This window comes from Ceratotherium simum, chromosome 9 (genome assembly GCF_057802395.1).
Source record: "Ceratotherium simum simum isolate JZ-2026a chromosome 9, ASM5780239v1, whole genome shotgun sequence".
NCBI lineage: Eukaryota > Metazoa > Chordata > Mammalia > Perissodactyla > Rhinocerotidae > Ceratotherium > Ceratotherium simum.
In genome coordinates, this window is record NC_141908.1 from 79,122,539 (window position 1) to 79,149,706 (window position 27,168).

Genomic DNA, 27,168 nt, shown 5'->3' on the forward strand with positions numbered 1-27,168 from the left:
TCAGACCACAAACCCCACGGCTGTGGCTTAAAATCCTTCCTGAGATGATCTTTTAACGTCTGAAGCACCAAGGAGTTGCTGTTGTCCAGTCATGCACAGGAATAATAACCAGTTTGTGAATGCAGAAGCAGTGACAGCAGCGTCGTGGCTGCTGCCTGGCTGACAGCAGTTGGAAGATGTCGTCAGTTGTAAGATGCATATTGACCTCACAGTTGTTAAACTGTGAAAAAATGTACACCCCACATTTGGTTGCGTACTGAACTGCCCTCCAAAAACATTGTCTCAGTTACTTTCCCACCAACATTAGTGTGCTCTTTCCTTGTGCTTTTGACATTGAGAATTATTGATCCTTTAAATATTTGCCTATCTAATAAGTAAAAAATATTTCATAATCAAAACTTTCAATTCTTTTGGGGCCAGCTTGGTGGTACAGCGGTTAGGTGCTCGCACTCCGCTGCGGTGGCCCGGGGTTCACAGGTTTGGATCCCGGGCACACACCGATGCACCACTTGTCGAGCCATGCTGTGGCAGCGTCCCATGTAAAGTGGAGAAAGACAGGCATGGATCTTAGCCCAGGGCCAGTCTTCCTCAGCAAAAAAAAAAAAAAGGATTGGCATCCAGTGTTAGCTCAGGGCTGATCATCCTCACACACACACAAAAAACTTATAATTCTTTCATTGTTTGTGAGGTTAAACATCATTTAATATTTTTGTGGAACACTTGTATTCATGTCCTTTGCCAATATTTCTATTGTGGTGTTTCTTTTTCTTATTGATCTGCAGGAGCTCTTTATTTTTATCTCTAGTTTTCATTTGCTTTGTTTTTATGTATAGTGCTTTTTTTAAAAGACTTTATTTTTTTAAAGCAATTTTAGAAAATATGATTGAGAGGAAAAAAAATAAAATTGAGAGGAAGGTACAGAGACTTCCCATGTACCCCCTGCTTCCACACATGCATAGCCTCCCTATTATCAACGTCACTCACCAGAATGGTACATTTTTTGCCAAGGATGAACCTACATTGACAAATTATAATCATCCAAACCATAGTTTACCTAAGAGTTCACACTTGGTGTTGTACATTCAATGGGTTTGGACAAATATATAGTGACAAATATCCATCATTATAATATCATACAGAGTATTTTCACTGCCCTAAAAATCCTCTGTACTCTGCCTCTTCATCTCCCCCCCCCCCCGACCCCCAACTCCTGGCCACCACTGATATGTTTATTGTATCCATAGTTTGGCCTTTTCCAGGATGTCATATAGTTGGAATCATACAGTATATAGCTTTCTCAGATTGGCTTCTTTCACTTAGTAATATGCATTTAAGGTTCCTCCATGTCTTTTCATGGCTTAATAGCTCATTTCTTTTAGCACTGAACAGTATTCCATTGTCTAGATGTACCATAGTTTGTCCATTCACCTACTAAAGGACATCTTGGTTTCTTCCAAGTTTTGGTAATTATGAATAAAGCTGCTAGAAACATCTGTGTGCAGGTTTTTGTGTGGGCATAAGTTTCCAACTCCTTTGGGTAAATACCAAAGAGCACCATTACAGGATCATATGGTAAGAGTATGTTTAGTTTTCTAAGAAACTGTTTTTTTTTTTTTTTTAAAGATTTTATTTATTTATTTTTCCCCCAAAGCCCCAGTAGATAGTTGTATGTCGTAGTTGCACATCCATTCTAGTTGCTGTATGTGGGACGCGGCCTCAGCATGGCCGGAGAAGCGGTGTGTCGGTGCTCGTCCGGGATCCGAACCCAGGCCGCCAGCAGCGGAGCGCGCGCACTTAACCGCTAAGCCACGGGGCCGGCCCCCTAAGAAACTGTTTTTGAGGATTCTATTGATAGGTCCTCTAGCTCAGAGATTCTTTCCTAAGCTGTGAGGGAATAAGCCTACCGAAGACATTCTTCATTTCTGTTACAGTGTTTTTTGATATCTAGCATTTCTTTTTGCTCCTTTCTTAGGATTTCCATCTCTCTGCTTGTATTGGCTATTTGTTCTTGCATGCTGTCTACTTTATCTTTTACCTAAGGATACTTTAGAGCCCTTATTAATATTAATCATAGTTGTTTAAAATTTTAATTTAACTATATTAATCACAGTTGCTTTAAATTCCTGGTCTGAAAATTCCAACATCCCTACTACATCTGGTTCTGATGCTTGCTCTGTCTCTTCAAACTATGTTTTTTGCCTTTTGGTATGCTTTGTAGTTTTTTCTTGAAAGCTAGGCATGATCTACTGGGTAGAAGAAACTCATGTAAATAGGCCTTTAGTGATGTGGTGGTGAGGTGTGGGGAAAGGGGAAGCATTCCGTAGTCCTGTGATTAGGTCTTAGTCTTGTAGTGAGCCGGTGCCTTTGGACTGTGAACCTCACAAGGGTTTCTTTTTTTTTTTTTTTTTAATTTTATATATTTATTTTTCCCCCAAAGCCCCAGTAGATAGTTGTATGTCATAGTTGCACATCCTTCTAGTTGCTGTATGTGGGATGCAGCCTCAGCATGGCTGGAGAAGCGGTGCATCGGTGCGCGCCTGGGATCCGAACCCGGGCCACCAGCAGCGGAGCGCGCACTTAACCGCTAAGCCATGGGGCCGGCCCTCACGGGGTTTCTCAGTTTTTTTCTCCCCTGTTAGGTGGGACAGGATGGCTGGAGTAGGCTAGAGTTTGGTATTTCCTTTCCCCCACATGGAAGGCCAGGCCTGACTGGAGTTGGATGTTTCCCTTCCCCAGGTCCATTAGGCTCTGATAATACCCCAGCAGGTTAGGCTCTGGCTAACTACCTTCCTCTGAGGGCAGGCCTTGTTAAGAGCAGAGTGCTCTGGCTTATTTCACATTGGTTCCTTTTTCAATCCCCCTGCTGGAAGCCCAAGGGGATTTTTCTTCAATATATATCATGGGAACCTGGTCAAGCTCCTGGAGGTAAATCTCACAATATTTTGGGGAGCCCCCCATGACTGGGTCCCCCAGAAGTTTTTAACTCTCAGAGTTGTATATTACTGAACCTCCAGCAGTTCGTCAATACAGTTCAGGTTTTCCCACCCCAGCACTGGTTCCTAAGGTGGTTGTTGCTTGTGAGTCTATTCCAGTAAGACATGACTCCCTGTTTTTTCCTGTCTCTCCAGTCTTGGGGGCCTCAGTTTGCCCCGAGTTCTCCCATGTCTTAGCGGGCCAAGAAGAGTTGTTGACTCCTTCAGTCTGTTCAGCTTTTTGTTGCTGTGATGGAGTAGCTAAATGAATTCAACTTTTCGTTGTGAATTTTTGCCCTGATCTCTGTGTCATGCTTAGAAATTCCTTTCTTGCTTTAAGAGTATTCCTAATATAAACATTTACTGTACCTTTTTACAGTACTTTTATTGTTTAATTTTTTACATTTAAGTCTCTGAAAGGTTTATCTTTGTTAGGTAAGAGTTGAGGACTCTGAACTCTATTAATGATTTTTCAATATTTAGCATTCATTAATAAGTGTTGTGTTCTTTCCCCAAGTTCTTTCAGAACTTTTGAATAATAAACAAGTTAAAGTTTTTTCAGGGGCTAATTACCCAATTTTGAAATAATTGGAAGCCTATTCTGTTGTTTACTGTGTCCAAACCTTGACTAATTTTTAACTTTTTTCTGGATCTCAGCCAATGCTTATCAGTATCACAGGTGAAGTAAAAATTTGGAATTCCTCATGAATTTTATTTATCCACTGGTGCAATTATAATAAAAAATTGAAAATTGACTCTATTGCCATGTTCTTTTCCTCCCCATTCATGCTCCTTTTAAAGAAAAGGAACTTTTGACTTTCCAATTATAATTGATTTGGAAATGCCTTCACTGAAATTATTAAAATATATTTGTGCCTTATCCTCAGAGACGATGGAATAAATGAGTATGCAGCCCACTTAAAAGGGAGAACTTACTTCTCAGATCTGTTGGTGAGACAGGAGTTCCTTAATTATTAGCTTAGATTGCTCGGTATTATTTAGAAAACCTACTTATCGGATAATAGATATGTTTTCCTATTTTCAGGTTTGGTCTGAGATTGGAAAAGGCTTTCTAGATGGATCACTTGATAAAAGTACAACTCGGAAAAAACAATATGAAGATGGTAAGTGTCGCCACTCTTAATTTTTCACAAGGACAAAAGAATATGTGCCCCAATTTTAATAGGGTTATCTCTGAATCATGAGATTATAGGTCATGTATATTTTTTATTTGTGTTTTTTTTTCCTACTTTTCCTATAATCAAAGTTTTTCTTAAATAAAAAAGAAAAAGCAGTGAGTTAGTAAACGAAACTCCAGCACTCCCTGCAGAATGAAGGTGCTGTAGAGCTGGTATAGCCTGCAGGGTTAATGGAAAGTGTAAGAGTGCATCCTGGGAAAGCAATTTGACAATACATATAAGAGTTATAAATAACAGATGAAATTATCTAAAAGGAGAAAATATTCATGAGTATTTATTTTTTTTTTCCCCCAAAGCCCCAGTAGATAGTTGTATGTCATAGTTGCACAGCCCTCTAGTTGCTGTATGTGGGACGCGGCTTCATCGTGGCCAGAGAAGCGGTGCGTCGGTGCCCGCCTGGGATCCGAACCTGGGCCGCCAGCAGCGGAGCGCGCGCACCCAACCGCTAAGCCACGGGGCCGGCCCTCATGAGTATTTTTGATAGTGCTATTTCTACAAGTAGAAAACCAGAAATAATCTAAATGTTCAACAATATAGAAATTGCTAAGGAAATAATATCAACATGATTAAATGTTGTATAGATATTTGTAAAAAATGTAGCAACATAAAAAATTCTTGCCATTTTAACATTGAGTAAAAATATTTTCAAATTGTTTGCATTGGTTACAATGTTATAAAATCTACACAGAGAAATAGCAATCTTAGTTTAAGATGCCTCCCAAAAATTATTCTCTCTCGTTTCTTTTTGTTCTATATTTTCTGTCAGTAATTTAATGATTGTGATGCTTTAATATCTTTATTCTGAGCTGCTTCACTTTCTTTTTTGGAAGTAGGCAGGGTAAATTAAAATACATAGGCTACATTGGAATAGTGGATTATTTTCCATATATAATAGTATTACTTCCCAGGATTCTCTTCCTTTATTCTTTCAACAAATATTTATTGAGGCCTATATGTGCTAGGCAGTATTCTATGTATAGGAGACAAAAATCCTGTCCTCATGGGGCTTCCCATTCTAGTGATTCCCTTGATAGCCAACATAAGTCCAGAATAACCAATTTAATTGATACATTTTCTGCTATCTCGTTTTCATTACCATTCTGATTATCTTGATGGATGCATTTGGATTAATTCCCCTTAATAAAAAATGTGTTTTACAAATATTGGTTCAATTAATATAAAATGAAAATTTAAATTTATATTCTTTGATTCAAATTGAAAGTAGATTATCTAGCATGATATGTTCCTTGGGCTGTAACATGGGCATAGATCAAATCTGAGCTTTTATTGAAAATGATTATGTTTTGGTATTTATATGAGTGGAATCCCATGGCTGGATCAGTGCTTCCTTTGTTTAAGTGAGTAATTCTCAACCTGGTGTGTTCATTAGAATTGCTTTGGGAACTTAAAACAAAAAAACTGGAGATCAGGCTCTACCCTAGACCAGTTTATTTGGAATCTGGGATAGAAGTGCCCTTGCATCAGATATTTTTATGAAAACTCTCCACATTATTCTGATGTACTTAAGGGGTTGAGAATGTACACAGTAGTTCCCAAACTTTGCTACACATTGAATCTTTTAAAAAATATTGAAGCCTGGCTTCCACTCCTAAGTGTTTGGATTTGATTGGTATGAGGTCTGACTTGTATTTCTTATATTTTACAGTTTTTTTAAAAAAAGCTTTGTAGCTAATTCTAATGTGTAGCAAAGTTTGGGAACCACTGTATTACAGTATTAATAATTTCTCATTTTAATCACCAATGTGTTATTATATTCATTCAGTAAATATTTAGTGAAGATCTGTAACATCCTGGTATGTTTTTGGTGCTTGGGAGATGCCAGTGAACAAAACAAACAAAAATTCGTGTCCTTGTGGCACCACATTCTAGTGGGAAGAGGCAGACGATAATCTAAATAAGTAAACTGAATAGTGTGTTAAAAGATGAAAAGTACTATGGAGAAATTAAATCAGGAATGAGGATGGGGCATGTTAGGGGTTGGGAGGTTGTGATTTTCAGTTAGATTATTAGGAAAGTCCTCACTAAGATTAGGTGACTTGAGCAAACACTTGGAAGAGATAAGGAAACCAGTTAGTGCAGATCATGTGCATATCGGCATGTCCAAAGGAAGAATATTCCATGTAAAGAAAAAGTAATTGCAAAGTCCTTGAGGTGGGATTCTTGCTGATGTATTTGAGGTACAACAGGGAGCTGTATGGCTGGAGTGAAGTAAGTCAGAAGAGGAGTAGAAAGAGATGAGGCCAGAAAGATTGGGGTGGGGGACAGACTTTGTAGAGCTGGCTTGTAGATCATTGTATGACTAGGTTGTTCCTATGAGATAGGAAGCCACTGGAAGGTTTTGAGCAGAGTTATGATCTGAATTCTGTTTTTAAAGGATCATTCTGGCTGCTGTGATAGATTATAGGAGCCCAGAGCAAAAGAAGAGAGACTAAGTTGGGAGCTTTTAGGGGCTTGGACTAGGTGGCAGGCAGCAGAAAATATAGAATGAGAAAAAGAGTAAAGGAGAATAATTCTGAATTTTAAAGATAGAACCACCAACATTGGCTGAAAGATGTGGGGTATAAGAAAGGAGAAGACACCAAGGTAATTGGAAAATGAAGTTTTAGGAAATAAGATGGGGCAGACTGTGGGAGAATCCAGTTTTGGGAGGAAATATCAGGAGTTAAATTTTAGATGTGTTATGTTTAATATGCTTCAGACATCCAAGTGGAGATGCTGAGTTGGTTTTTAGATATATGAGTCTAGAGTTCAGGGGAAAGAGGTCCTGCCTGGAAATACAGATTTGGGAGTGTTCAATACATAGATTGTATTTAAAGCTTGAGACTGGTGATCCCCAAGGTAATGAATGTACATAGAAAAAGAGAAGAGATCCAGGGCCAGCCCCATGGCTTAGTGGTTAAGTGCGCGTGCTCCGCTACTGGTGGCCCGGGTTCGGATCCCAGGCGTGCACCGATGCACAGCTTCTCCGGCCATGCTGAGGCCGCGTCCCACATACAACAGCTAGAAGGATGTGCAACTATGACATACAACTATCTACTGGGGCTTTGGGGGGCAAAAAAAAAAAAAAAGGAGGAGGATTGGCAATAGATGTTAGCTCAGAGCCGGTCTTCCTCAGCAAAAAGAGGAGGATTAGCACGGATGTTAGCTCAGGGCTGACCTTCCTCACAAAAAAAAAAAAAAAAAGAGAGAAGAGATTCAGAAACTGAGCCCAGACTTTGGACATTCGATTGTTAAGAAATTTGAGAGATGAGAAGGAATCGACAGTGGAGACTGAGGATGAGCAGGCAGTAAGTCGGAGGAAACTGTGACATCCTGGGAGCCAAATGCAAAAGTGTTTCTTGGAGAGTAAGTGATAAACATCGTCAAATGCTATGATACGTCAAGTAAGATGGGGACTGAGAAATGCTCTTTGGGTAATTTTTTTTTTTTTTTGTGAGGAAGATCAGCCCTGAGCTAACATCCATGCTAATCCTCTTCTTTTTGCTGAGGAAGACCGGCTCTGAGCTAACATCTATTGCCAATCTTCCTCCTCCTTTTTTTTCCCCAAAGCCCCAGTAGATAGTTGTATGTCATAGTTGCACATCCTTCTAGTTGCTGTATGTGGGACGCAGCCTCAGCATGGCCGGAGAAGTGGTGCATTGGTGCATGCCCGGGATCCGAACCCGGGCTGCCAGTAGCGGAGCGTGTGCACTTAACTGCTAAGCCACGGGGCCTGCCCTCTTTGGGTAATTTTATTGACTGTTGGATATCAGTTTATTCTGTATCCTTTAGGTTTCAGAAATTTACTTTTGTGATTGTTTCACATCTACTTCTGACCCTAAGTGAGTGATGCCTGATTTGGGAGATGAGTGGAGTTAAGAGGACAGAATTTAGAAGGAGGGTGGATAATATCAGGGCAGCGGTCTGTGGGGGTGGGGCCTCTAAGGTGTTGGCATTGTTCTGCTTCTTGACCTTTCCTTCCTTTATAATTATTCCTTAAATTGTGCATATAATTTGTTTTTTTGTTTGTATGTTAAATTTAGCAGAAAGGAGAAGGAAAAGAAAGTAGATGTTTTAAACATAAATTAGCTTTTTTATTTTTTTATTTTATTTTATTTTTCTTTTTAAAGATTTTATTTATTTTTATTTTTTCCCCCCAAAGCCCCAGTAGATAGTTGTATGTCATAGCTGCACATCCTTCTAGTTGCTGTATGTGGGACTCGGCCTCAGGATGGACGGAGAAGTGGTGCCTCGATGCGCACCCGGGATCCGAACCTGGGCCACCAGCATCGCAGCGCGCGCACTTAACCACCAAGCCACAGGGCCGGCCCTAAATTAGCTTTTTTAAAATTGTTAGTTACTATTCTTTTCTTTTGGAAGTTTTATTCTGCACATAGTAACATTGTACAGAAATATTAAAAATGTTCAATCTTCACAAATGCTTATATTCTAAAATCTTTTTTTTTTGTTTTTCTCTAAGCCCTTATGCAACTAGAATCTATTTTAAAGAAAATCATAAAAGAACGAAAAGGAATGAACTTCAATCAACATATTTTCATTGACTCCTTAGTACAGGGGAACCTTAATGACCAACAGGTGATGTAATTGTTAAATGTTTATCAAATAAAAGATAATCACACATGTATAGAATATGCTTTTTATTCACTTAATCCAGATGCCCTCAGAATTCAGTGGCTTTCTTCTCTTTTATTGTACGTCATCCATGAATAGTACAAGATTTAGTTCCTGTTATTTAGCTCTTTGAAGCAGCTGTATATTATTTAATGTTTGGGTAAGCAAATATTGAACCAAAATTCTCTGATCATAAGAGAGGAGGACTTGTATAAGCCTTTATCGGCTAAGCTGCTGTGCCTCCATGACCAGGTGTGGCAGCTTGGCTTCTTGCCAGTGTGTGTCTCTGACCCCAGCACACCACTGTTTGTGGTGGTGTTAGGCGAAGGACAGGGCGGAGCCATTACTGCCACCCCGTCTGTTGAATCAGGCTCTTCTCTATTCCTGCGGCTTTGTTGCTGCACCAGGCCAAGCCAGAAAGATAGGACTGAGCCAGTTTGTTTGCAAAAATGTATCATGAGCCAGTAATATTACAATGTTTACTGCATCTAAGAGGCAATGCCATATTTAGGTTGGTTATTTACATTATATAGATGTTTTTTAAGTGAAAAACATCGTAAATAAATAATATACTTTTTTCCTTTCCTTGACCCTAATTCTATACTCTAGATTATTTTAGTGTAGGGCCTAATACGGGCCACCTTACATTTCACCCTTTCTAAACTTAGTTTTGTTTCCTAGATCCTAGAAGACAGTATGATATTTTCTCTGGCCAGTTGCATAATAACTGCAAAATGTAAGTATAAATTGATTTCTTTTTGAGATAGATTATAAAATATACAAAGGGAAAGCTATTCTAAAATAAAGGTAACACTGTTTGTAAGACCTCTTTATAATTTCCCTTCCTCTCTTTTTCACTCTTTGTCTGAAAGGCTTTTTCACACGGAGACCTTTTTTTTTTGTTTTTTACCCCAGGTGCTCTGTGCAACCTCTGAACATTGCCATAAGTTTCTTGACACAGTTTATGGATTCCGAATTCTAGTTAGTGCCTTTAAAATGAACTGCTATTGACACCTTTCCAACCGGAGCAGTGAGCTTTTCAATTTCCTGCTGTGGCTTTTCACTTTGACTCCAATCCAGTCTGCTATTGTTAAGGTCTGCCAACAGAGGATATAGGCCACAGAAATCATGATTTAAAAGAACTCCTCTTTTGGTGGAAGTGAAGGTTATTTTTATTTAAAATTCTAAAATGTATGATATGCTTCTTAAGTTTCCTTACTGGTTTCTAGTTTAGCAGAGTACATTCTTAAATATAGTATTTATAAAAATTTGTGTATAGCCATAAAAATATACTAATATAAAATGCTAAAGGAAGTGTTAAAACATGAGTTTAAAATCTAAAAAATTTATGTTCATTTGAAGGATTTCATTTCCAACTCTTTCTGTTTAAGGAAATTTTCTTAAAAACAGTGAGTAAAATGTAAACTTCCCATAAATTTTTCTTCTTTGTAAAATTTTTGCCATCTACAGATGTTAAGACATTATAGATTAAATGGAATTTAGGTAAGCATGTGTCAAAAATAATGTATTAAAGCTTTTAAAGAAAAGATTAACTTGTTTAAAAAATTTATTACATTAGAATACATCTTTGCAAAAGACCTTCAAAAAGTCTGAATCATGTGTGCTCTGGATACCATAAAAAGTGATCATTTCCAAGGTTGAGTTAATATTTTAATCTTATTTGCAGTTTTTGGGGGGAATTTTCAGAGTTGCTATTTCTTTGCGTGTGGGTTGGTTGTTGTTTAAGGCACTTCTGAAGTTTTTGAGAGGCAGATAGCAGGAAACCTTAATTAAAGTCTCTCGTCTGCTCCTTGTTAGCCCTGAGCAAGATACTTACCTCTGCATTTTCTCCTTTTCTGAAATATGGGTTTAGCTCTAGACGACTGCACGGTGTCTTTCAGCTATAAAATTGTGTCTTAGTTCAGTGTTGTCATTAAAGAATGTTCAATGGCTTAAAATCACATTTTTAAGATATCCCAGTCAAGAACCAATGTTTGAGTTTATTAAGCTTGGACAGTTATATTAATTTTAAGTGATAATATAGTCAAGCAGGGTATATGAGTGTCTACTGTATGCAAATCCTTATGCTAATCTTTCAATGTTGTATATTACGATATATTGTTGTAAAATTGCATACATTTACATATTGTACACTGCACAAGTTTTCACATCACTCCTTGTGAAATAGAAATTCTACAGTTCACTCAAAAGCCATAATAAAGAAGCATGTGTAGGAAAAAGTTAAAAGACAGGTAGTTACTCATGTGCTTTTTATGAACTCTGATAATTTACTCAAAGTAAATTATCATAATAATTGAGTACCAGGTAGCTATTGATTTTATTGATAATAATATTTAGTGCAGAAAGTGAATTATGTCTTTTCCAGGCATAGGAATTGGATAATATGTGAATTAGGCAAACATTAAAAAAAATTAACTTTGAAACAAATTTGTCAGCACTTAGTTCAGGAAAGAGGTAATTAATAAGTAGAGATAGAAATTACTAAACACATTTTAAAAAGTACTTGGTGTAGAAAATGTAGATCTGTAGATAGAGTCATCTCAAGCATAATCTAGAGAAAGAGGTACTGTATATCTGGATGGTTCCATTCTTTGTTTTTTTTTTAAGATTTTATTTATTTATTTATTTATTTCCCCCCCCAAAGCCCCAGTAGATTGTTGTATGTCATAGCTGCACATCATTCTAGTTGCTGTATGTGGGACGCGGCCTCAGCATGGCCGGAGAAGTGGTGCATCGGTGCGTGCCCGGGATCCAAACCCGGGCCACCAGCAGCAGAGCGCGCGCACTTAACCGCCAAGCCACAGGGCCGGCCCAAGGATGGTTCCATTCTTTGAATAGTTGAGTCCCAGTGGATTCCTAAAGGAAATATAACTACTCTATTTCCTCTGTTTTATGTTGATCATGTAATTTTCTTACCTTTTCATTTCCTAAGTGAATATAATCCATAAGCCACTTTAAGCAAAAGTAAGCCATAAGCTAGTGATCTTCCAATTTTGGTGTTCATCAAAATAATTCTGTTATTTGTTAGAAGTATGGGTGCCTGGACCTCACCCTAAACCTACTGAACCAGAATCTGTGGATGTGGGGTTGTGCCATCAACCAACTGCCAGGTGATTTTTGAGAACCACTGTCCTAAGCAATAACCAGTCCTGGTTCTGGAGCCAGTGTATCCACCATTACAAGTAAAAATTTAGAATATTGATTTATAGGTAAATCTCCTGCTACTTTGATTGGTATGAAGCATTTAATTAGGGCTCCTGAATGAACTGATACATCAATTTTTTGATTTTACAAGGTTGAGTGAAACAGACAATCCATCACAGTTATCAACATTTAAGACTCCCCTAGACGTAAAGTTTATTTATTATCATTACTGTTTTACCTAAGGTAAAATGCATTAAGTAGCTTAGGTTACTTGCTAGTTTTAAGAAAGAAGTCTTCTAAACTGCACTATCTCTTTTAGTATTCTGTAAATATGCATGTTCTATTTAATGAAGTACAAATCCTGTGAACAATCTTGTTTTATTTTTTGGTAGAATTTATGTATCTTCTGTATCAGAAAAAAAAGAAAATAGCAAAAAAAAAGTAAGATTTTTCTTATTCTGCATTCAAATTATGAATTAGCTATTTTCATTGTTATTAATATAAATTTTCACTTAGTGTGCACCTGGGCAATCTGTTTTTTAACCACCTCTGAAGAAGTTCAGAAAAAACTATATGAAGAGATAGACCAAGTTTTTGGGAAGGGTCCTATTACTCCAGAAAAAATTGAGCAGCTCAGGTAAGAATACAATAAAAGGAAGAGGAGATCATTAAAAAGTAAATTTGAACTTGTTTAACTATCTAATTTAAAGCTAATACTAATATCTAGGAAAGCTAAATATTTTAATAATACTTAAAATATTTGCATACAGATTTTAATGGGTAATTTAATTTGCTTTTTAAAATCATAAAGTAGTTGTGGGAAACCTTTGCATTAGCCTGTATAAAATAGTATCAGTGATGTCAAGTAAGTGGAGCACTCATAACTTATTGGCGGGAGTGCAAAATGGTACATCCTGTTGGAAAACCCTGTGGCAGAATTTTATAAAGTTAAACATACACTTACCGTATGACCCAACAGTTCTACTCCTAGGCATTTACACAAGAGAAATGAAAACATATGTCCACACAGAGACCTATGCAAACGTTCACAGCAGTGTTATTCATAATAGCAAAAAACTGGAAGCAGTCCAGATGTTCATCTGGTGAATGGATAAACAAATTGTGTATCTGTGTTATGGAATATTACCAGGTAATAAAAAGTAACACAATATCAATACACACAATAACATGGATAAATCTCATTATGCTAAGTGAAAGATGCCAAACACAAAGACTGCCTACAATATGATTTCATTTAGGTGAAATTCGAGAAAAGGCAAATGTATTGTGATAGAAAGCAGATCAGTGGTTGTCTCAGGCCAGGAATGGGGAAGGGATCAAACTACGAAGCAGTACGAGGAAAGTTTTTAGAGTGAGGGAACTGTTCTATATCTTGCTTGTGGTTGTGGTTACACAATTGTATACAATTGCTAAAATTCACCAAACTGTACAGGTAAAATAGATGAATTTTTTATATGTAAGTAATGCCTTAGTAAAAAGATTTAAAAAAATAGCAGCTGTGAATGTTTAGAGGGTTGGAGTCTGAGACTGAGTAGCAAGCAACCCTACCTTGGAGCATCTTTCAAGTAGTATAGAAAAGAAGATAGGGAGACAGCCATTGGAAAGAACTCGAAGTCATGGGTTTCGCAGGGAGACTTCTGTTACAGGTTCTTCACAATGTTGGAAGTTTTATTTATTAAATTGAATATAATTATTTTTAATTTTAAAAGTAATACTTGTCTTTTGAAGTTTTTATAATACAGAAGTTTATGAAGTAGAAGGTGAAGGTCCTTTGTAAATGTACCTTAAAGAGAACTATCTTTACATATTTTTCCAGATTTTTTCTATGCATATATACATGTGTTTAAAAGAAAAAAATTAAAAACATTTTAAAATATAAAACATAACTCTTCTATAAATTCCATTTTTTGTCTAAATATTTTTGTGGACACTATTCTTACATGTAGTAACTTTACCACATTCAATCAGTGATCAAGTTCTATTGATACTAATCTCCAAACAACTTCTAGTTGGAAGTTTAGTTCTAGTTCTTTTCATTGCCCCCATTATATCCAGACCGCCATCAACTTGCCTGGCATATTTCACCAGCCTTGGATCTTGGCGTTCTCCACTCCATTCTCCAGATGGCTACTGCAGCCTGTGACTGCACGCGGTACTCACTTTGGGTGCTTTAAAAATACAGATAACCTGGGACCAATCGCAAACGAACAATCTCTGGGTGTGAGAAGGTGTCAAAAGCTGCTCAGGTGATTCTAATGTTTAGCTCAAGTTGAGAATCACTGTGCTAGTGATCTTTCTATATCTGGGGAGTCACATCTGATCAGATGACTCCCCAGTTTAAAATCCTTCAGTGATTTCCTGTTGCCTTTAAGATAACATTTAAACTCACTAACATAGCTTACGAGGCATTTCGAGAGCTAGGCCTTGCATTCCTTTCCCACCTTATCCCTTGTTACGTGTCCCTCTTCATACCCTTGGATTCGGCTCTACTGAAATTCTTTTGTTTCTTTAAAAGTGCAGAACTCTTTTTCTTATCTCCTGGCTTTTGCAGACACTCCTTTATCTAGATTGTCTCTTCTGTCCTGTAGCTAACTCTAGTTTTTTTCCGCAGGTCTCATCCTAAGTGTTTGCTTCTCTGCCAAATCCTATCTCTAGTGAGGTGCTCCTGCCATGTGTTCCTTAATGCCCTGAACTTCTGTATCCTCACAGCTACTGTGCTTTTTAAATTGTTCATCCTTGATGTCCCTTCCTCTCTCCCTTCCCTTGCCAGCTAGACTTTGAATTCCTTTGAGGGTATCTGGTCTTGTTCACTGTTGCAGCTCAGTATCTAACATAGTAGGTACCCAATAAATATTTGTTCAAAGAGGAAAGGAAGGATGTTTCCTCTTTTATTTTTAGGTATTATAAACAATCAACATTCCTATGCTTACATCTTTGCTAATATTTCCAATTGTTTCTATTAATAGAGGCCTAGAAATGAGATTATTATTTAAGGATATGTGCAATGGTAGAGTGTTTATGCTTAGGGGCTATGAACTAAGATGGACCTGGGTTTGAATCCTGTCAACGCCACTTACTTGCTATGTGATCTTAACTGCCTCATTTTTTTAAATCTGTAAAATTAGAATAACAGCAGCATCCATGAGGTTCTTATAAGGATTAAGTGGAGAGATACTGCATGGAAGGTATTTAACAGGACTGACTCATGGCAGGATTTCAAAACATTTAGCTTTTATTCTTCTCATTGTGATGCACACTTAATATTTTTATATATATTGCCAAGTTACCCTTCAGAAAGGTTGTACCAATTTATACTTCCACCAACTGGATATGAGTGTGTTTTTTTTTATCATTTTTCATTAATATTGTCTATTGTCATTCTTTTTCATCTGTGCTACCCTGGGAAGTAAAAAAAATTGCTTTGATTGCTGGTCTTTCCATTGTTAATGAGGTTGAGTATCATTTCGTATATTTCTAGGTCATTTGTATGTTTTTTTGTGAATTGCTTTTTTTTTTTTTTTTTTGGTGAGGAAGATTGGGCCCTGAGCTAACATCTGTTGCCAATCTTCCTCTTTTTGCTTGAGGAAGATTGTCCCTGAGCTAACATCTGTGCCAGTCTTCCTCTATTTTGTATGTGGGATGCTGCCACAGCATGGCCTGATGAACGGTGTGTAGGTCTGCACCCAGGATCTGAAGCTGTGAACCCTGGGCCGCTGAAGCAGAGCATGTGAACTTAACCACTACACCACCGGGCCGTCCCTGTGAATTGCTTTTTTATATTCTCTTTCCATGTTTCTGTTGGGGTGTTTGATTATTTTAAGTATAGATTTTTAAAGAGCTTTTTTACATTAAGGATATATTTACTGTAAATATTTTTCCTAGTTGTCTTTTAATTTTACTTCTGATGATTGCAAATATGTAAAGAAAAAATTTCCCTAGTCAGATTACTTGTATTTTTCTTTATGGTTTCTGGCATTTAAAAATAAAGGACTTTCCTGCTCAAAAATTATAAAAATATTGTTTTGAGTTTTCTTCTGGTACTTTTAGAGATGTTTTTATTTGTTTAGATCTTTACCCACGTGGACTTTATATATCTCTAATATATAACATATCTTTTTTCAAGCAAATAAGAATTATGATGTGATTGTTTCAAATTAGGAAGGTTATGAAAGTTGTTGAATGACATTTTAAAATGTATGTACCTTTCAAACTGCCTCTTCCAAAGTAAAGATCTTCCAAAAATTTTTTTTAAAACAGATATTGTCGGCAAGTGCTTTGTGAAACTGTTCGGGCTGCCAAACTGACCCCAGTTTCTGCTCGGCTTCAAGATATTGAAGGAAAGATTGACAAATTTATTATTCCTAGAGAGGTAGGAAACATTTGGTATATTTAACTCATTCAGTTATTCTTTTCAACTCTTTTAGTGTATATTTTTAAATTTTATTGTTTAAAGTGTCCAATAAATGCTACCTATTATTAAATCAAAAGCACAATTGTTTTAAATGACAAAATAATATGTGCTTGTTTTAAAGTTCAAACAATATAAAAGAAAGGCTCCCTTCCCCATTAGTACTACTGTTAATACTTTAGTATGTATTTCTGTAGATCTTCTGTGTTTGTATATTACTCTGTGTGTATGAGTATACACATACATATGTATGTATTTTAAAAACCGAATTTATATGTGAAAGGTTTCTCTTCGTATGTTGTCCTTTAATTTTCTTCTTTTATTGCATGCATCATGGCTGTTAATATAACTGGCACTTGATACAAATCCAACTCATTTTTTATGGATGCATAGTATTCCCTTGTATGAATGTACTATAATTTATTTAAGTAGTCCCATTGATGGAAATTTAGGCTAACATTCATTTTTTTCTTATTACAAATTATGTCTTGTACAGGTATTGGGTAGAGCCTTAGAAATGGAGTTTTTGGGTCAAAGTGCATATGTATGTTCAATTTAAATTGCCCTCTAAAAGGCAGTTTATATTTGTAGCAACAATGTATGAAAATGCTTTTTCTCTCCATATCCTCACCACCTCTGGATTTATGAATCTTTTACATATTTTGTGAATCTTATATGAAAAATTATCACATTATTTTAATTTATTTTTCTCTGATCATTGGAGAGATTGACAAACTTTTCATACATATATTAACAGTTTCTATTTCTTCTTTTGTGAATTATCTGCTTGTAACTCACTCTTTTTTCTAATGAGCTTATATGACTTTTTGTATATTATATATACTAACGCTATCAGTTATATGGCAAATATTTTTTTCCTGTCTGTTTTTATCTTTCACTGATGGTTATGGTATATTTTATTTTGTTTTGTTTTTAATTTTTATGTAGTTAAGTCTGTGATTCCTTTATGGCTTCCAGATTTTGTGACATGCTTAGGGAGGCCTTCCCCACTGTAAGATCAGCAAAGTAACGGTCTTTGTTTTCTTCCCTTATTTTATATTTTTGTTTTGTATTCATTAAAAGAGCATGTAGGACGAGTTGGCTCTCTGGGAGTCATTTTGTCTCTGTTAGGCCTTTTATTAACTAGGGTAATTTTTTTTGCAGACCCTTGTCCTTTATGCCCTTGGTGTGGTACTTCAGGATCCCAGTACTTGGCCATCAGCACACAAGTATGAAATATCTGCAATTGTCTTTGTGATTATTGATTCTTATGTGTTTGCATGTTTTGCGTTCCTTTTCTAAGTTTTGAGGAGAAAATTCAGTATGTGACAATGTTACAACAAAAGAAAGCCATTACCTTCCCTTTATGGCTTCTACTCACTACTTTTTCTTTCATTAATCTGCTATCTGCTGCTCTTTGTCTCTCCTATTACCACTTCTATCCTACGATCTGTTTAATTACCTGGTCTATACAGCTATCCTTTAATTTCAATGGAATTTTGGGATTCTTTTGTTGGTAAGTAGGTATTGCTTATGCAGTTTCTTTGTTTTCCTGCTGTTGGTCTCAATTACTAAGCTCTTTAGTCAAATTCAGAAAATAGATGTGTATATCTGTGTTATATCTGAGGATGGCAAGGGAGGGGAAAGATGAAGAACAAAGCTACTGTTGTCTGCCTGCTAGAGGCATCTAGTGAAATTTGCTTTAAAGAAATGGGTTAAGATTTACTGCCTTGGAAGCAGATTATATACTGAGTTGATTGGGTTAAGACAGCTGTGTGAAATGCAGGGGGGAAAAGTTGGTAGCGTGGTTGAAGTACTAGGAAACCTACTTCTGGAGGATAAGGATGGGGCTTATTAAGTGTTCCTATCGTTTTAGTTTTTATATTACAATGATATTAAACGAAATCTATTAACAAATGAAACAGATGTAAATTGGTGGAAAAATGTATGCTTATAATTATGAAAACCTAAAATTTCAAATTTTAAAATCTTTAAAAAAAATTCTCATGTGGAAAAAGGCCAAGTTTTTGATAAATTTTAAGTGTAATATGAAAAATACAAGAACTTTGCTGGAACTTTTGACACTATTCCTATCCTCAACACACTCAGAGAATCTAGGTTACAAATTGAAAATACTGAAAAGAATATATGCTAAGATGTGGAAATCATTTGCAGGACTCAAATGTAATCAAATTTATGAAATGTTAGTAATAATATTATATGCTAAGGAAATGCTTTCTGAAGTCGGGTACCTCCTTACCCGTTCCTTGTGAAAGGTCCAGAGAGTCATTTTTTTTTTGTTTTTTGTGAGGAAAATCAGCCCTGAGCTAACATCTGCCAATCCTCCTCTTTTTTTGCTGAGGAAGACTGGCCCTGAGCTAACATCCATGCCCATCTTCCTCTACTTTCTATGGGATGCCGCCACAGCATGGCTTGCCAAGTGGTGCGTCGGTGCGCGCCCAGGATCCAAACTGGCAAACCCCTGGCTGCCGCAGCGGAGCGTGCGCACTTAACCGCTTGTGCCACCGGTCCGGCCCCCAGAGAGTCATTTTTGTCAGCACCTTGTGATGATCCTTGAGAGTCAGTTCACAGTAACAAAAATATACAGAGCTCTGAGATAGACCCCGTAGAGATAATTAACCAATTGTCAACATCCTATGTTGCATATCTTTTTATGGCTGAATAGTATTCTGTTGTGTTCTATTGTATGGATGTACCAGAGTTTGTTCAACTTTTCACTCACTGAAGGACATTTCGGTTGTTTCTTGTGTTTTGCTATTATGAATGAAGCTGCTATGAATATTCGGGTACAGGTTTTTCTGTAAACATAGGGTTTCATTTCTTTGGGATAAATGCCCAAGAGTGTGATTGCTGAGTCATATGGTTAGTGCATGATTAGTTTTGCAAGAAACTGCTGGGCTATTTTTCAGAGATTCTCACCAGCAGTGTTTGAGAGATTCAGCTTCTCTGCAGCTTCAATAGCATTACCTATAATTGCTATTTTTTATTTTAGTTGTTCTAATAGGTAGGTAGTGATATTTCATTGTGTTTATAAGTTTTCTTTTTGAGTAACTGACATTAACTTATTCTCCCTATAGAAAAATGTCTAGATATGATTTATTTACAAAAATAAATGCATTTGCATTATTACTATTACCATATTGGCAATGTTTCAGAGCAAGAAACCCTGGGTCAAATTCTATGATTTAAATGGATAATAATGTAAAAGTTACTCTATACTAAATGATGAAATATTATCAGCTTTAAAAACCAGACTAAAATAATATTCTCAGCTGAAAAGAATAAGGCAAACATCAAAAACCTCAGTATGGGTTTTTGGGACCAAGATGGTGAGATAGAAGGCTGCTGAATTTCCCTCCTCCTGTGGACACACTGAATGTACAGCTACACAGGGAACAATTTCCTCTGAGAGAAATCCAGAAAGTAGCTGAGTGACTCCTATACATTGGGCAAATGAGAAGATACATTGAAACGGGTAGGAAAGGCTAAGACATACTCTTGACATAAACCCCACCCCCAGCATAGTGCCATACAATTGAGAGGGAACCCCAAACTCCTAGCTTCTCCCTGAGGACCAAAGGGTTTATACTACACATTTATTGCCCCAACTTTGAAGACTCCCACCTGATTGATGGGCTCCCAAAACCCTAGCTCTGAAAGCCATCAGGGCTTGCTGGGGCTTGCATTCATGAGGCCCACAGGACTGTAGCAAACAAAAGCAGCTCTTAATGGGAGCACAGTGGGAGCATGAGTGCTTTCTATGGCTTTCCTCCAGGGCTCAGCACAGAGGGAGCAGACAAAAATGCCCATCTCCCAGTCTTTCCCTGGATGGTTAACTGCATACTTTACAAGCTGCTGCCTGAGGGTCCAGCTTCTCTTTAGCACACATCTAGGTATTGGCTCTGATCCCCCTGGAGCCTGGGGGAGCCAGTGGGCACGTCCCTCACCTTCTCCCTTGACTCACTCCAACAATAAAACCAAGTTGTCAGCGTGTCCCTTGTGCACACATCTAGTGCCCCAACTTGTATGGCTGCCATCCAAGGGATATGCCCCAAATCACCTAGCTCTGATAGCCAGAGGGTCTTGCATTCATAAGTTCCACAGTACTAGAGAAAACAAAGAAGCAGTTGTTAACGAGCAAGCAGGTACTTACTGTAGCTAGCCCCCAAGGTTCAATGCAGAGGGACCAGGCAAAAATGCCCATCTCCCAGTCTTTCTCTGGAAGGGGTTTGACTGCATACCTCACAAGCTGCTGGCTGAGGGTCTGGCCTCTAATTACTGCACATCTAGGTGCTGACTGCGATCTTCCCCGGAGCCTGAAATAGCTAATGGGCACTTCTCATGCCTTCTCCCTCCTCCTTACCCCAACAATAAAGCCAACTTGCCACTACCTCTCAGGAAGGAGCTTGTCCATACATCTAGCAATTCAGTTTTTACGGCTGCCACTGAGGGATGGACCCCCATCACCTACATGTGATAACCAGCAGGACTTACATTCACGACCACAAGACCGTATAGCAAACAAACAGTTTTTAAATGAGTGTAGGAGCACCCCCTGTGGCTGTACACCCAGTCTCAGCACAGAGGGAACAGACAAAACACCCATCTCCCAGTTTCTCCTTGGAAGGGGTTAAACTACATACTTTCTCAGTTTCTGCCTTGGCAGTCCATCTTCTAATCAGCCTGCCTCTAGGTGCTGACTGTGGTCCTCTCTCTTTGGACACTGACAGGTCTTGGCATACCTTCATACTGGGAGCCTCTATGAACAAAGACAGCAGCTTGGACAATCACAAAGGTTTGAAAGGCAGATAGGAGCTTGGGCTAGGCTAATTAGTAAGGTTCATCTTCTACACAAGACTGCTGTCAAGACGGGAAGAGGTGGCTGTTTTATCTAATAGGAAGAAACCAACACAGGGAGTCATGGAAAAAGAAGAAATGAAGCAATATGTTCCAAACAATAGAGCAAGATAACTCTCCTGAAACTGATTGTTCTGGAATCGAGATAAGTGATTTACCCAATAGAGAATTCAATATAACAGTCAGAAAGATGCTCACAGAGGTCAGGAGAGCAATGCATGAACAAAGTGACAATTTCAACAAAGGGAGAGAAAATATAAGAAAGTACCAAACAGAAATCACAGAGCTGAAGGATACAGTAACTGAACTGAAGAATTCAATAGAGGGGTTCAAGAGCAGACTAGATGAGGCAGAAGAAAGGATCAGTGAACTTGAAGACAGGGCAGTAGAATTCATCCAATCAGAGGAGCAAAAAGAAAAAAAATGAAAAAGAGTAAAGATAGATTAAGGAACTTATGGGACATCATCAAGCAGACCAATGTACACGTTATACATGTGTGAGAAGGAGAAGAGAGAGAGAAAGGGGCAGAGAAAGCTTATTCCAAGAAATAATGGCTGAAAACTTCCCTACCTGGAGAAAGAAACAGATATTCAGATTCAGGAAGCCCAAAGAGTACCAAAGAAGATGAATCTAAAGAGACTCACACCGGGCCGGCCCCATGGCTTAGCGGTTAAGTGCACGCGCTCTGCTACTGGCGGCCCAGGTTTGGATCCCGGGTGCGCACCGACGCACCGCTTCTCCGGCCACGCTGAGGCCGTGTCCCACATACAGCAACTAGAAGGATGTGCAACTACGACATACAACTATCTACTGGGGCTTTGGGGGAAAAAAGGAGGAGGATTGGCAATGGATGTTAGCTCAGAGCTGGTCTTCCTCAGCAAAAAGAGGAGGATTAGCACGGATGTTAGCTCAGGGCTGATCTTCCTCATACAAAGAAATAAATAAAGAGACCCACACCGAGACACATTATAATTAGATTGTCAGAAGTTAAAGACAAAGAGAGAATCTTAAAAACAACAGATGAAAAGCAACATGTTATATACCTTGGGAACTTCCATGAGACAATCAGCAGATTTTTGAGGAGAAACTTTGCAGGCCAGAAAGGAGTGGGATGATATATTCAAAGTGCTGAAACAAAAAAAATTGCCACCCAAGAATACTCTGCATGGCAAAGTTGTCCTTCAGAGCTGAAGGAGAGATAAAGACTTTTCTAGACAAACAAAAGCTGAAATGTTAAAGGGAGTTCTTCAAGCTGAAACAAAAAGATGCTACTTAGTAACATAAAAAGATATGAAAGTATAAAATTCACTGGTAAAGGTAAATATATACTTAACATGAATACTATTGTATTGGTGGTGGGTAAATCACTTATAGCTGTAGTATAAAGGTTAAAAGACAAAAGCATTAAAAATAACTAAAACTATAATAATTTGTTAATGGTACACAATATAAAAAGATATAAAATGTGACATCAGAAACATAAAATGTCAGGATAGAATGTGAGAATGTAGAGCTTTTGTATGTGTTTGAAGTTAAGTTATCAGCTTTAAATAGACAGTTATAACTATAGTATGTTTTATGTAATCCTCCCGATAACACAAAGAAAAAATCTATAGTAAGTACACAAGGTATAAAGAGGAAGGAATCAAAGCATCTCACTGCAGAAGATCATGAAATCACAGAAGAAGAGAGCAAAAGAGGAAGAAAAGAATAAAGGAACTACAAAACTGCTAGAAAACAAAATTGCATTAGTACATCCATACCTATCAATAATTTCTTTAAGTGTATGTGGACTAAATTCTCCAATCAAAAGACATAGAGTGGCTGAATGGATAAAATAACAAGACCTGACTATATGCTGCCTACAAGAGACTCACTTCAGCTATAAGGACACACACAGGCTGAGAGTGAAGGGATGGAAAAAGATGTCCCATGGAAATGGAAACCAGAATAAAGTAGGGTTACCTAAACTTACATCAGACAAAATAGACCTTAAGCCAAAAACTGTAACAAGAGAGCAAGAAGATCCTCATACGGTGATAAAGAGGTCAGTTCATCAAGAGGTTATAACAATTGTATATATTTATGCACCTAACATTGGAGTACCTAAATTAATAAAACAAATATTAATAGATCTGAAGGGGGAAATAGATAGCAATACAATAATAGTAAGGGATTTCAATACCCCACTTTCAACAATGGATAGAGCATCCAGACAGAAAATCAATAAGAAAACATTATACTTAAACTATACGTTAGACCAGGTGGAACTGTCATATGCAGAACATCCTATCCAATAGCAGCACAATACACATTCCTCTCACATGTACATGGAACGTTCAACAGGATATATATCATGTTAGGCCACAAAACAAGTTTTAATAAATTTAAGATGATTGAAATAATATCAAGCATCTTTCTGACCACAAGGAGGAAGAAAAACCCAGGAAGAATCTCACTGAAAAAACAGCTGTAAATATAATGTATATTTTCAGAGAATTGTATTTAACTAATATTTTTGTATATTTAAATTTGCTCACAGTGGTTTGTTACAGTTAAACTTGATTCTTATTTGCAAAGTGCTGTAGCTTATAATGAACTCTTAAATGTTGATGTCTTCATAGACTTTATTTTCTTAGACAGTGTATAAACAGATAATTGCTAATATTAAGAGTGTGTTAAGTTTGTAAACCTAACTTTTAAAAAGCCAGATTCTTTTTTGATTACATGTTTCAAAATCCTGGAAAAAACATTGGTTTTTTTTAATTAAGTAAAAAAAGAAAAAAAAACTTCCTTATGAAATGGTAAATCAATTACAAGAAGAAAATGGGGAAATTCACAGATATTTGAAGATTAAACAACATGCTACTGAACAACCAGTGGGTCAAGATCAAAGAAGAAATCAAAAGGGAAATAAAAAAATATCTTGAGACAAGCGAAAATGCAAACATAACACACCAAAACTTACAGGATGTAGCAAAAGCAGTTCTAAGAGGTAATTTTATAGCAACAAACACCTACATTAAGAAAAAAGATCTTAAATAAACCACCTAACTTTATACCTCAAGGAATTAGAAAAAGAATAACAAAGCCAAAAATTAGTAAAAGGAAGAAAGTTACAAAGATCAGAACGGAAATAAATGAAATAGAGGCTACAAGACAATAGAAAAAGATCAGTGAAACTAAGAACTGGTTTTTGAAAAGATAAACAAAACGACAAACCTTTAGCTAGACTAAGAAAAAAGAATAAAGGCTCAAATAAAATTATAAATGAAAGAAGAAACATTACAACTGATAACATATAAATACTAAGGATCATAAGAAATTACTATGAACAGTTATATGCCCACAAATTAGATAACCTAGAAATGGATAAGTTCCTAGAAACATAAAACTTACCAAGACTGAATCATGAAGAAATAGAAAATCTCAGCAGACCAATTACTAGTAAGGAGATCAAATCAGTAATCAAAAACCTCCCAACAAAGAAAAACTCAAGACCAGTTAGCTTCCCTGGTGAATTGTACCAAACATTTACAGCAGAATTAATACGAATCTTTCTTAAACTCCTCCAAAAAAATAGAAGAGGAGGGAACATTTCCAAACTCATTTTATGAGGCCAGCATTACCCTGTAGCAAAGCCAGACAAGGATACTACAAGAAAATAAAACTACGGGCCAGTATCCCTAATGAACATAGATGTAAAAATCCTCAAAAGAATATTAGCAAACCAAATTCAGTAGTACGTTAAAAGGATCATACACCGTGATCCAGTGGGATTTACTCCTGTGATGCAAATCAATAAATGTGATATACCATATTAACAGAATGAAAAATAAAAATCATATGATCATCTCAATAAATGCATAAAAAGCATTTGACAAAATTAAGCATCTTTTCATAATAAAAACCTCAACAAATTGGGTATAGAAGGAATGTGCCTCAACATAATAAAGGTCGTGTATCACGTTTATTACAGCTAACATCATACTCAAGGGTAAAATGCTGAAAGCTTCCTCTGAGACCAGGAACAAGACAAGGATACCCATTCTCACCACTCTCATTCAACATAGTATTGGAAGTCCTAGCCAGAGCAATTAGGCAAGAAAAAGAAATAAAAGGTATCTAAATTAGAAAGGAAGAAGTAAAATTATCTCTGTTTGCAGATGGCATGGCATTATATATAAAAAAAGCCTAAAGATTCCACCAAAAACTGTTAGTACTAATAAATGAGTTCAGTAAAGTTGCGTGATACAGAATCAATAATAGAAAAATCAGTTTGTTTCAATACACTAACAACAAACTATCAGAAAAATTTAGACAATCCCATTTACAATAGCATCAAAAAGAGTAAAATACTTAGGAATAAATTCAACAAAGGAGGTGAAAGCTCTCTACACTGAAAACTGTAAAATATTGATGAAAGTATTGAAGGCGACTCAAATAAATGGAAAGATAATCTGTGTTCATGGACTGGAAGAATTAATATTGTTCAAATGTCCTTACTAGCCAAAGCGATTTATAGGTTCATTACAATCCCTATCAAGATCCCAATGTCACTTTTCACAGAAATAAACAACCCTTAAATTCACATGCAATCACAAAAGATGAAGAATAGCCAAGGCATTCTTGAGAAAGAAGAACAAAGCTGGAAGCATCACACTTCCTGCTTTCAAACTGTAAAACAAAGCTAGAATAATCAAAACAGTGTGGTCCTGGCATAAAAACAGACGGATAGATCAGAGACACATAGACTCATAGAACGTAGAGCCCAGAAATAAGTCCATGCATATATGGTCAATTAATATTCAGCGAAGGAGGCACGAATATGCAATGGGGAAAGGACAGTCTCTTCAGTAAGTGGTGCTTGGAAAACTGGATATTCACACGCAAAAGAACAAAACTGGACCCCTATCTTATACCATGTACAAAAATCAACTCAAAATGGAATAAGACTTGAATGTAAGACCTGAAACCCTAAAACTCCTAGAAGAGGGGCTGGCCTGGTGGTTGAGTTCTCGAGTTCCACTTCGGCAGCCTGGGGTTTGCCGGTTCGGATCCTGGGTGTGGACCTACTCACCGCTCATCAAGCCATGCTGAGGCGGCGTCCCACATAGAAGAACTAGAAGGACCTACAACTAGGATATACAACTATCTACTGGGGCTTTAGGGAGAAAAAAGAAAAGAAAAAAAAGAGGAAGATTGGCAACAGATGTTAGCTCAGGGCCAATCTTCCTCAAAAAACAAAAACAAAACTCCTAGAAGAAAAACCTAGGGGGTAAGATCCTTTATATAGGTCTTTCAATGATTTTTTGGGTTTGACACCAAAAGCAAAGGCAACAAAAGTCAAAGTAAACAAGTGGGATGACGTCAAACTAAAAAAGCTTCTGTGCAGCAAAGACGACCATCAACAAAATGAAAAGGGAACCTCCAGAATGGGAGAAAATATTTGCAAACCACATATCTGATACAAGGTGAATATCCAAAATATATAAGGAACTCAGATAACTCAATATCGCAAAAAAGAAATAATTAAAAAATGAGCAAAGGACATTTTTCCAAAGAAGACATACAAATGGCCAACAGGTAAATGAAAAGATGCTCAATCTCACTAATCAGAGAAATGCAGTTCAAAACCACAGTGAGATCACCTCACATCTGTTAGGATGTCTGTTATCAAAAAGACAAGAGATGACAAATGCTAGTAAGGATGTGGGTAAAAGGGAACCGTCGTACACTGTTGGTGTGAATGTAAACTGGTACAGCCACTATGGAAAATAAAATGGAGGTTCCTCAAAAACTTAGAGAACTACTGTATGATCCAGCAAAGCCACATGTAAGTATATATCCAAAGGACACAAAATCATTATCTCAGAGAGATAGCTGTACTCC

General features: G+C 37.1%; 1 protein-coding gene across 2 annotated transcripts in view; it reads left to right on the top strand.

Annotated features, from left to right (window-relative positions):
• Positions 1-27,168, top strand: part of CYP20A1 (cytochrome P450 family 20 subfamily A member 1) — a 60,267-nt gene that overhangs the window by 26,009 nt on the left and 7,090 nt on the right. For both annotated transcript variants that reach the window (XM_004426810.3, XM_087435662.1), the window contains 6 exons: positions 4,018-4,096; positions 8,652-8,767; positions 9,485-9,539; positions 12,485-12,605; positions 16,247-16,358; positions 17,562-17,626. In XM_004426810.3, the coding sequence (XP_004426867.1) occupies positions 4,018-4,096; positions 8,652-8,767; positions 9,485-9,539; positions 12,485-12,605; positions 16,247-16,358; positions 17,562-17,626 (548 nt within the window). The remainder of the gene's footprint in view (positions 1-4,017; positions 4,097-8,651; positions 8,768-9,484; positions 9,540-12,484; positions 12,606-16,246; positions 16,359-17,561; positions 17,627-27,168) is intronic.